Source organism: Rhinoraja longicauda, chromosome 19, assembly GCF_053455715.1.
Source record: "Rhinoraja longicauda isolate Sanriku21f chromosome 19, sRhiLon1.1, whole genome shotgun sequence".
NCBI classification, from domain to species: domain Eukaryota; kingdom Metazoa; phylum Chordata; class Chondrichthyes; order Rajiformes; family Arhynchobatidae; genus Rhinoraja; species Rhinoraja longicauda.
The window spans coordinates 7,764,968-7,777,247 of record NC_135971.1 but is presented as its reverse complement, the minus strand read 5'-3'; the positions used below and the strand labels follow the sequence as shown (position 1 = coordinate 7,777,247).

Genomic DNA, 12,280 nt, shown 5'->3' with positions numbered 1-12,280 from the left:
CAGGGGTTATGGGGAGAGGGCAGGAGAATGGTTAGGACGGAGAGATAGATCAGCCATGATTGAATGGCGGAGTAGACTTTGTCAAGTCAAGTCAATTTTATTTGTATCGCACATTTAAAAACAACCCACGTTGACCAAAGTGCTGTACATCTGATTAGGAAAAAAAATGTAACATACAGTAGCACGCAAACATAACAGCACATACAAAACAGTTCACAGCGCCTCCTCAATGAGCCTCAAACGCTAGGGAGTAGAAATAGGTTTTGAGCCTGGACTTAAAGGAGTCGATGGAGGGGGGCAGTTCTGATGGGGAGAGGGATGCTGTTCCACAGTCTAGGAGCTGCAACCGCAAAAGCGCGGTCACCCCTGAGCTTAAGCCTAGACCGCGGGATAGTGAGTAGCCCCAAGTCGGCCGATCTGAGGGACCTGGAGTTAGAGAGGGGGGTTAGAAGATTTTTGATGTAGGGGGGGAAGAGTGTCCATTTAGGGCTTTATACGTATTCTTGCTATGGAGGGCGTGCAGCGTAGGTTCACTAGGTTAATTCCCGGAATGGCGGGACTGTCGTATGTTGAAAGGCTGGAGCGATTGGGCTTGTATACACTGGAATTTAGAAGGATGAGGGGGGATCTTATTGAAACATATAAGATAATTAGGGGATTGGACACATTAGAGGCAGATAACATGTTCCCAATGTTGGGGGAGTCCAGAACAAGGGGCCACAGTTTAAGAATAAGGGGTAGGCCATTTAGAACGGAGATGAGGAAGAACTTTTTCAGTCAGAGGGTGGTGAAGGTGTGGAATTCTCTGCCTCAGAAGGCAGTGGAGGCCAGTTCGTTGGATGCTTTCAAGAGAGAGAGCTGGATAGAGCTCTTAAGGATAGCGGAGTGAGGGGGTATGGGGAGAAGGCAGGAACGGGGTACTGATTGAGAGTGATCAGCCATGATCGCATTGAATGGCGGTGCTGGCTCGAAGGGCTGAATGGCCTATTCCTGCACCTATTGTCTATTGTCTATTGTCTATTGAATAGGAGGAGCTTGAAGTTGATTCTGTACCGTACTGGGAGCGAGTGGAGAGAGGCCAGAATCGGGGTGATGTGGTCCCTTTTACGGGTACCCGTCAGGGGTCTCGCTGCGGCCTCAATGGTCTAATTCTGCTCCTATATCACTTCCAACGATGCTGCCTGACTTGCGTAGAAACATAGAAAATAGGTGCAGGAGGAGGCCATTCGGCCCTTCGAGCCAGCACCGCCATTCATTGTGATCATGCCTGATCATCCACATTCAGTAACCCGTGCCTGCCTTCTCCCCATATCCCTTGATTCCGCTAGCCCCTAGAGCTCCATCTAACTCTCTTTTAAATTCATCCAGTGAATTGGCCTCCGCTGCCTTCTGTGGCAGAGAATTCCACAAATTCACAACTCTCTGGGTGAAAATGTTTCTTCCCACCTCAGTTTTAAATGGCCTCCCCTTTATTCTTAGACTGTGGCCCCCTGGTTCTGGACTCCCCCAACATTGGGAACATTTTTCCTGCATCTAGCTTGTCCAGTCCTTTTATATTTTTATATGTTTCTATAGGATCCCCTCTCATCCTTCTAAACTCCAGTGAATTTGTAGGGTAAGCAATTTAATTTATAATAAACAAGGTCTATTTGTACAAAATGGATCAATTTTACAATGAAAAGTCCAGTTGCCTGGAGAGCAAAGAGTGTTGATATTAATTCCAGAGATCTTCGGCCTAATGGAATCAAGGTTTATGGGGAGAAAGCAGGAACGGGGTACTGATTTTGGGTGATCAGGCATGATCATATTGAAGGGCCGAATGGCCGAGTCCTGCACCTGTTTGCTATGTTTCTATGTTTCTCTCTCTTTCCCAGCAAGATGGTTGTATTTAGTATCACACATAATCTATTTATACAGCAGAGTCTACTCTATAAGATCCCCTCTCATCCTTCTACTAAACTCCAGTGAATACAAGCCCATTTCTTTCCAATCTTTCCCCATGTGAGAGTCCCGCCATCCCAGGGATTAACCTGGTGAACCTACACTGCACTGCCTCAATAGCAAGGACGTCCTTCCTCAAATTAGGAGACCAAAACTGCGCACAATACTCCAGATGTGGTCTCAGCCGGGCCACTCTGGCATTTTGTGTCTGTCTAAGGTATCAGCCAGCATCTGCAATTCCTTCCTACACCAGTTACTCCTATAACTGACTGCCATCGATTCTTGTTACCATGGCCTCTGGTTTGCTATCCATGTGTGTGTGTGCACAACTATTTTGACCCAACTGGCCATATCAGGTAGACATTGTGTTAGCTGTGGACCTAGAAGGAGTATAGTGGCTTGACTACCACTTCTGCTTAGCATTGTTGAAAGATGTACACTTTGTGTATTAGGTAACCATTAGAAACATAGAAAATAGGTGCAGGAGGAGGCCATTCGGCCCTTCGAGCCAGCACCGCCATTATATAGACAATAGACAATAGGTGCAGGAGTAGGCCCCCTCACTCCGCTATCCTTAAGAGCTCTATCCAGCTCTCTCTTGAAAGCATCCAACGAACTGGCCTCCACTGCCTTCTGAGGCAGAGAATTCCACACCTTCACCACTCTCTGACTGAAAAAGTTCTTCCTCATCTCCGTTCTAAGTGTATCATTCATTGTGTATCATGTTTGGCACAGTCATTATGGGCCGAAAATCCTGACTTGCCTTGTACATGTTTTGGAAAGAACTGCAGATGCTGGTTTAAATCGAAGGTAGTCACAAAATGCTGGAGTAACTCAGCGGGGACAGGCAGCATCTCTGGAGCGCAAGAATGGGTGACGCTTCGTGTCGAGACTCCTCCCCAGACTTTACATCGCCCGGTGCGGCTCGGCTGCGGGACTTTACATCGCTGGTGCGGCTCGACCACGGGACTTAGCTGCGCAAGGCTTGGTCGCGGGGGCCTTCCATCGCCCGGGAGACGTTTCAGCGCCCGGTGCGATTCGGCCGGGGGGACTTCCATCCCCTTGCGGGGGACTGTGCGGGTCGGTCGGGGACGAGCTGTCTGTCCGTGGGCGTGGGGAAGAGAGTGGAAGTTTTGTTGCCTCCATCACAGTGAGGGGGTGTTTGGAGTCACTGTGATGGACGTTTGTGTTGGGGTCATGTGTCTTGTGTTCTTTTTTTCTATGACTGCTATGTAGACAAATAAAGCTCTGTTATACTGTTATATGTCGGGGGAGTGGGCGGGACAGAGATAGAATGTAGTCGGAGACAGTACGACTGGTGGGAGAACTGGGAAGTGGAGGGGATGGAGAGGGAGGGAAAGCACACTCCCCCGACATCAGTCCGAGGAGGAGACTCGACTCGGGACTTTGGCGATACGGCATAGAAACAGGCCCTGTGGCCCACCGAGTCCACGCCGACCATCGATTACTCCGTACACTAGCACTATCCTACACACTAGCGACAATTTACAATTTGACCAAAGGCAATTAGCCTCCAAACTTGCACGTCTTTGGAGTGTGGGAGGAAACCGGAGCACCTGGAGAAAACCCAGGCGGTCATAGGAAGAACGTAGAAACTCCCAACTGACAGCACCCGTAGTCAAGATCGAACCCGGGCCTCTGGCGCTGTAAGGCAGCAACTCTACCACTGCACTGCTGTGCCACACTGAGCCTCGCCACTTATTAAATGTTATTGATAAGTAATCTCGTTCCTCATCTGATATTCCTGCTGTTCCAGTTTGTTCTGTTTGCTTTGTAAGTAGACTTCGTCTGTTAAACAAAGAGACTTGCAAAATAATCTGTTGTTTACAATGAAACAGTTCATTGAGCTTGTCAACTCCGTTGTGAGTAGACTCTGCTGTATAAATAGATTATGTGTGATACTAAATACAACCATCTTGTTGGGAAAGAGAGAGAAACATAGAAATAGGTGCAGGACTCGGCCATTCGGCCCTTCAATATGATCATGCCTGATCACCCAAAATCAGTACCCCATTCCTGCTTTCTCCCCATAAACCTTGATTCCATTAGGCCGAAGATCTCTGGAATTAATATCAACACTCTTTGCTCTCCAGGCAACTGGACTTTTCATTGTAAAATTGATCCATTTTGTACAAATAGACCTTGTTTATTATAAATTAAATTGCTTACCCTACAAATTCACTGGAGTTTAGAAGGATGAGAGGGGATCCTATAGAAACATATAAAAATATAAAAGGACTGGACAAGCTAGATGCAGGAAAAATGTTCCCAATGTTGGGCGAGTCCAGAACCAGGGGGCACAGTCTTAGAATAAAGGGGAGGCCATTTAAAACTGAGGTGAGAAGGAACTTTTTCACCCAGAGAGTTGTGAATTTGTGGCATTCTCTGCCATAGAGGGCAGTGGAAGCCAAATCACTGGATGGATTTAAGAAAGAGTTAGATAGAGCTCCAGGGGCTAGTGGAACCAAGGGATATGGGGAGAAGGCAGGCACGGGTTAATGATTGTGGACGATCAGCCATGATCACATTGAATGGCGGTGCTGGCTCGAAGGGCCAAATGGCCTACTCCCGCACCAATTGTCTATAAATACACCTTTTCAATCATAAAAACACCTGGACTAACTCTAGACTCTACATTGTAAAAAAAAAATATGACTTACTGTGTAATATAAACTCTGACGTACAAATAGTCCCTGTTCATTGTGAAATGAACTCTGTTTACTCTATTAATATATCCTGCTCATTGTAAAATGGAATCACATGGGATATTGGCTTATTAAAGGACTGCAGATGTCGCAATCTGGAGCAAGGTGCCAGGGGAACTCAGTGAGTCAGGCAGCATCTGTGGAGGGAATGGACACAGGTGACATTTCGGGTCTGGACCCGTCTTCAGACTTAATGTGACATCTCACTAGACCACGTTCACACCAAAAAAAAAAGGGACAGAAATCTAGAGAGGAGATGAGGAGGAATCTCTTTAGTCAGAGGGTGGTGAATCTGTGGAATTCAACGGGTCAGGCGGCAACTCTGGAGAACTCGGCACAGCGGTAGAGTTAATAATAATAATAATAATAATAATGCATTTTATTTATATAGCGCTTTTCATATACTCAAAGACGCTTTACAGGGATTTAGAGAACATAGGGAAATGAATAAATAGATAAATAAGTAAATAAATAAACGGACAGAGAAAGGAGACAGAAGGTGAGGTGACGGTCAGTGGTTGAAGGCAGTGCTGAACAGGTGAGACTTCAGCGATGTTTTGAATGTGGTGAGTGTGGAGGAGTCTCTAACGGTTTGGGGTAGTGAGTTCCATAGGGTGGGAGCAGCGATGGAGAAAGCCCTGTCCCCCCAGGATCTGAGTTTGGTCCGGATGTGGGGGGATAGGAGATTGGCAGCGGCAGAGCGGAGGGTGCAGGTGGGAGTGTGCCTGTGGAGGAGGCCGGTCAGGTAGGATGGGGCCAGGTTATGGAGGGCTTTGTAGGTTATGAGGAGGATTTTGTACTGGATTCTCTGGAGGATGGGGAGCCAGTGGAGTTTGTAAAGGACGGGGGTGATATGGTCACGGATCGGGGAGTGGGTGAGGAGACGGGCAGCGGAGTTTTGAATGTATTGAAGTTTACTGATGATTTTTGAGGGTGCGCCATAGAGGAGGCTGTTGCAGTAGTCCAGACGGGAGGTGATGAAGGCGTGGATGAGGGTTTCTGCAGCTGTGGAGGAGAGGGATGGACGGAGACGGGCAATGTTTTTGAGGTGGAAGAAGGCTGTCTTTGTGATGTGTTTGATGTGTTTGTCGAAGGAGAGGGTTTGATCAAAGATGATTCCAAGATTCCGGATGTGAGGGGAGGTGGATACTGGGAGACCATCAATGTTGAGGATGAAGTTTTGGGTGGATTTGGTGAGCGTTTTTGGACCAATGATGATGATTTCAGATTTGTTGCAATTGAGTTTGAGGAAATTTGATTGAAGCCAAGATTTTATTTCAGTGATGCAGTTTGTTGCTGCCTTACAGCGCCCAAGACTCGGGTACCTCGGGTTATGTTTGGGTGCGCACATCTATCCCACCCCCATTTTATGTCTGAAGAAGGGTCTCGACCCGAAACGTCACCCATTCCTTCTCTCCCGAGATGCTGCCTGACCTGCTGAGTTACTCCAGCATTTTGTGAATAAATACCTCCCATTTTATGTTCTCCTGCCGAGGTTCATACCCTACTAAGTTCAAGGAGCAGAATAAGGCCATTCGGCCCATCAAGTCTACTGCGCCATTCAATCATGGCTGATTTATCTCTCCCTCTCAACCCCATTCTCCTGCCTTCTCCCCGTAACCCCTGACAACCGCACTAGCCAAGAATCTGTCAATCTCTGCCTTAAAAATAGCCACTGACTTGGCCTCCACAAAGAATTCCACAGATTCATCACCCGCTGACTAAAGAAATTCCTCCTCATCTCCTCTCTAAAGGTACATCCTTTCTATTCCGAGGCTGTGCCCTCCGGTCCTAGACTCTCCCACTGGTGGAAACATCCTCTCCACATCCACTCTATCCAGGCCGCTCACTATCCGGTAAGTTTCAAGGAGGTCTGGATCGAACCTGGGTTACCGGAATCATGAGGCAGCAGCTCTACCCGCTGCACCTCTTTTTTTTTCACACAGAGAGTGGTGAATCTGTGGAATTCTCTGCCACAGAAGGTAGTTGAGGCCAATTCATTGGCTATATTTACGAGGGAGTTAGATATGGCCCTTGTGGCTCTCCCACTATGTTGAAAGGCTGGAGCAATTAGGCTTGTATACACTGGAATTTAGAAGGATGAGGGGGGATCTTATTGAAACGTATAAGATAATTAGGGGATTGGACACGTTAGAGGCAGGAAACATGTTCCCAATGTTGGGGGAGTCCAGAACAAGGGGCCACAGTTTAAGAATAAGGGGTAGGCCATTTAGAACGGAGATGAGGAAGAACTTTTTCAGTCAGAGAGTGGTGAAGGTGTGGAATTCTCTGCCTCAGAAGGCAGTGGAGGCCAGTTTGTTGGATGGTTTCAAGAGTTAGCTGGATAGAGCTCTTAAGGATAGCGGAGTGAGGGGGTATGGGGAGAAGGCAGGAACGGGGTACTGATTGAGAGTGATCAGCCATGATCGCATTGAATGGCGGTGCTGGCTCGAAGGGCTGAATGGCCTACTCCTGCACCTATTGTCTATTGTCTATTGTCTAAAGGGATCAGGGGATATGGAGAGAAGGCAGGTACGGGATACTGAGTTGGATGATCAGCCATGAAAATATTGAATGGCGGTGCAGGCTCGAAGGGCCGAATGGCCTCCTCCTGCACCTATTTTCTATGTTTCTATGTCACGCTAACACGCGAAACATGAATGAAAGCAGTGAGTACATTAAAGTTTACACCCACAGTGTACTGAACTCAAATCAATTAGTTAAAAAACATGTGAATTATCCGCATTCGGTTATCATTCAACCCTGCAATTAAAATGATAATTAACTGGCAGTCAAGTTATTTAACACTCTGAGCAAATTGTGATTCATTTTTAATTACTCTACACTAATATTTATTCCATCGCCTTTTATCCCTCGAGGCAAAGTGCCTTACAGCCAATGAAATGAGCAATCTGTGGAGCAGTGGGCCATTCGTGCCTTCAGGCCTTTTCTAGTATTCAATTAGATCCATTCTTTCCCTCTGCTGCACGCTCTCTCACTTCTTTCTTTGACCCGGATGAATACAAAGTGCTGAAGTAACTCAGCCGATCAGGCTGCATCTCTGGAGAACATGGATAAGTGAGGTTTCGGGTCGAGGAGTTCCCTCGACCTCTGGTGATTCAGGGAAAGCGTTCCAAGTCTGCGAAACCTCCCCCTGTAAATAATGATCCATGCCTCATTCCGGTAAAGCACTTCCAGACCCTCCACATCCTTCCTGTAATGGGGAGGCCACAAAAGCACGCAATGCTCCAAACCTAGCCTAAACAACCTGCTCAACAATCGCTCGCGAGACAGGACCTCATTCCAGGAGCCCACGTCACGAACCTTCTCCCAACAACAGGCCCCCTCCAGAGAGGACATCTCACTGGAAACATAGAACCGAAAATTGTACGCAGTACTGGTGTAATCTTACCCAGACCACGTTCAGGAGCAATAGACAATAGACAATAGGTGCAGGAGGAGGCCATTCAGCCCGTCGAGCCAGCACCGCCATTCAATGCGATCATGGCTGATCACTCTCAATCAGTACCCCGTTCCTGCCTTCTCCCCATACCCACTCACTCCACTATCCTTAAGAGCTCTATCCAGCTCTCTCTTGAAAGCATCCAACGAACTGGCCTCCACTGCCTTCTGAGGCAGAGAATTCCACACCTTCACCACTCTCTGACTGAAAAAGTTCTTCCACATCTCCGTTCTAAATGGCCTACCCCTTATTCTTAAACTGTGGCCCCTTGTTCTGGACTCCCCCAACATTGGGAACATGTTTCCTGCCTCTAATGTGTCCAATCCCCTAATTATCTTATATGTTTCAATAAGATCCCCCCTCATCCTTCTAAATTCCAGTGAATACAAGCCCAATCGCTCCAGCCTTTCAGCAGCTTCTTCCCAACAACTATCAGGCACTTGAACGCTTCAAACACAACTAAACTACGGTATGAACTATCAACTGAATTATAAGAAAATAACTGCAGATGCTGGTACAAATCGATTTATTCACAAAATGCTGGAGTAACTCAGCAGGTCAGGCAGCATCTCGGGAGAGAAGGAATGGGTGACGTTTTGGGTCGAGACCCTTCTTCAGTCTGAAGAAGGGTCTCGACCCGAAACGTCACCCATTCCTTCTCTCCCGAGATGCTGCCTGACCTGCTGAGTTACTCCAGCATTTTGTGAATAAATCAACTGAATTAATTGCACGAGGAACTTTGAGCTTTCGTTTTGTACCCCGTATCACTAAGGAAGATACAAGCAATCTCCTAGATGTTCTAGTGGCCAGAGATCCTAGGGTGACGGAGGAACTGAAGGAAATCCACATTAGGCAGGAAATGGTGTTGGGTAGACTGATGGGACTGAAGGCTGATAAATCCCCAGGGCCTGATGGTCTGCATCCCAGAGTACTTAAGGAGGTGGCGCTACAAATTATGGACGCATTGGTGATCATTTTCCAATGTTCTATAGATTCAGGATCAGTTCCTGTGGATTGGAGGGTTTTAATTTTTTTTTTAAACTTAAGGATAGCGGAGTCAGGGGTATGGGGAGAAGGCAGGAACGGGGTACTGATTGAGAATGGTCAGCCATGATCACATTGAATGGCGGTGCTGGCTCGAAGGGCCGAATGGCCTCCTCCTGCACCTATTGTCTATCGTCTATTGTACACTAACACTATCCGACACAATAGTGACAATTTCCAAATTTTTGCCGAAGCCAATTAACTTGCAAACCTGCACATCTTTGGGATGTAGGAGGAAACCAGAGCACCAGAAGAAAACCCACACGGTCACAGAGAGAACAGACAAACTCCGCACAGCCAGCCCCCGTAGTCAGGATCGAACCTGGATCCCTGGCGCTGTGAGGCAGCAATTCTACCACTGTGTCATCCTGTAAGACCAGGTAAGTTTGTAAGTTCATAAGTTTAGAGAAGCCGAATTAGGGCATTTGGCCCATCAGTTTTGGTCTCCTAATCTGAGGAAAGACATTCTAGCCTTAGAGGGCGTACAGAGAAGGTTCACCAGATTGATCCCTGGGATGGCAGGACTTTCATATGAAGAAAGACTGGATAGACTCAGCTTGTACTCGCTGGAATTTAGAAGATTGAGGGGGGATCTTATAGAAACTTACAAAATTCTTATGGGGTTGGACAGGCTAGATGCAGGAAGATTGTTCCCGATGTTGGGGAAGTCCAGAACCAGGGGTCACAGTTTAAGGATAAGGGGGAAGTCTTTTAGGACCGAGATGAGAAAACATTTCTTCACACACAGAGTGGTGAGTCTGTGGAATTCTCTGCCACAAAAGGTAGTTGAGGTCAGTTCATTGGCTATATTTAAGAGGTAGTTAGATGTGGCCCTTGTGGCTAAAGGGATCAGGGGGTATGGAGAGAAGGCAGGTACAGGTTACTGAGCTGGATGATCAGCCATGATCATATTGAATGGCGGTGCAGGCTCGAAGGGCCGAATAGCCTATTCATGCACCTATTTTCTATGTTTCTATGTTTCTATCAAGACCACTCCGCTATTTAATCATGGCTGATCTAACTTTCCCTCTCAACCCCATTCTCCGCCCTTTGCCCCCATAACCCCTGACACCCGTACTAGTCAAGAATCTGTCAATCTCCACCTGAAAAATATCCATTGATTTAGCCTTCATAACAATCTGTGGCATTTAATTCCACAGATTCACCACCCTCTGACTAAAGAAAGTTCTTCTCATCTCCTCTCGAAAGATACGTCCTTTTATTCTGAGGCTGTGCCCTCTAGTCCTAGACTCTCCCACTAGTGGAAACATCCTCTCCACATCCACTCTATCCAGGCCACTCACCATTTGGTAAGTTTCAATGAGGTTTAGATTTAGATTTAGATTTAGAGATATAGCGCGGAAACAGGCCCTTCGGCCCAGCGGGTCCGTGCCCCCCAGCGATCCCCGCACATTAACACTATCCTACACACACTAGGGACAATTTTTACATTTGCCCAGCCAATTAACCTACATACCAGTACGTCTTTGGAGTGTGGGAGGAAACCGAAGATCTCGGAGAAAACCCACGCAGGTCACGGGGAGAACGTACAAACTCCGTACAGTACAACACCCGTAGTCAGGATCGAACCTGAGTCTCCGGCGCTGCATTCGCTGCAAGGCAGCAACTCTACCGCTGCGCCACCGTGCCGCCCCTCCCAGGGTAAGGGTCTCCCCCTTATCCTGAACAACGAGATCTGGGTGTCCTAGTGCATCAGTCAATGAAAGGAAGCATGCAGGTACAGCAGGCAGTGAAGAAAGCCAATGGAATGTTGGCCTTCATAACAAGAGGAGTTGAGTATAGGAGCAAAGAGGTCCTTCTACAGTTGTACCGGGCCCTGGTGAGACCGCACCTGGAGTACTGTGTGCAGTTTTGGTCTCCAAATTTGAGGAAGGATATTCTTGCTATGGAGGGCGTGCAGCGTAGGTTCACTAGGTTAATTCCCGGAATGGCGGGACTGTCGTATGTTGAAAGGCTGGAGCGATTGGGCTTGTATACACTGGAATTTAGAAGGATGAGGGGGGATCTTATTGAAACATATAAGATAATTAGGGGATTGGACACATTAGAGGCAGGAAACATGTTCCCAATTTTGGGGGAGTCCAGAACAAGGGGCCACAGTTTATGAATAAGGGGTAGGCCATTTAGAACGGAGATGAGGAAGAACTTTTTCAGTCAGAGAGTGGTGAAGGTGTGGAATTCTCTGTCTCAGAAGGCAGTGGAGGCCAGTTCGTTGGATGCTTTCAAGAGAGAGCTGGATAGAGCTCTTAAGGATAGCGGAGTGAGGGGGTATGGGGAGAAGGCAGGAACGGGGTACTGATTGAGAATGATCAGCCATGATCGCATTGAATGGCGGTGCTGGCTCGAAGGGCTGAATGGCCTCCTCCTGCACCTATTGTCTATTGTCTATTACCCTGTGTCGCTAAACGGTCATCATATGTTAACCCACTCATCCCTGGGATAAGCCCCAGTTTAATGAGTGTTCTCCTTAGGGACATCTCAGACCCTGGAGCACACATTTAGTCAGGGTAGATCAATGAGTGTAAAAGCCATACTGTAATCGGCGGAGGTGGGATCAAACGCCAGCCAATCTTTCCCTCAGGACACCTGGCGAGAAGACAATCTTTCAGCTCCAGGTGGATGTTGGTGCCAACTAGCCTGGCACTGTGCCAAGGTCTCTCCGACTCTCATCACCCGCGTGCTCCTCTGATATTAAGCAGCAATGCCCTGCCGTTCACCAGCAGATTGCAATTGGATCAAGGGAATGTTTGCACATCGGGCTATCGAGTTAATTAAATGTTTACAATTCTCAGTTACTTGCTACTCAATTCCCAGTGTCAATCTGTCCGTCAGCGCGGATTTAACCCTTTCTGACCATCGCTATAACCATCCAGAACTTTCGTTTTTACCTTGGTTCTCAGATACCTGGAAGCAGGCCCTTCGGCCCGCCGAGTCCGGATAGTTCTATCCCACACATTAGAGGACACTGCTGGGATGCAGAGGGGGCGAGGGATTCTAGTGCTTCAGTTTACTTTAGAGATGTTCCAGGCTCTCACTAGGGTCTCTTCTACATCCCGCAGCTCCGCTCTTGCTCCCCCTCCCCCCA

At 47.6% G+C, this 12,280-nt stretch overlaps 1 gene segment (V, D, J or C); it reads left to right on the top strand.

Moving 5' to 3' along the window:
• The window catches only part of LOC144602614 (immunoglobulin heavy constant gamma 1-like), a 19,434-nt gene extending 7,464 nt beyond the window's left edge, over positions 1–11,970 (top strand). Inside the window, 1 exon segment of the C gene segment in view lies at positions 11,777–11,970. Coding sequence covers positions 11,777–11,970 — 194 coding nt within the window.
• The last annotated feature ends 310 nt before the right edge of the window (positions 11,971–12,280 follow it).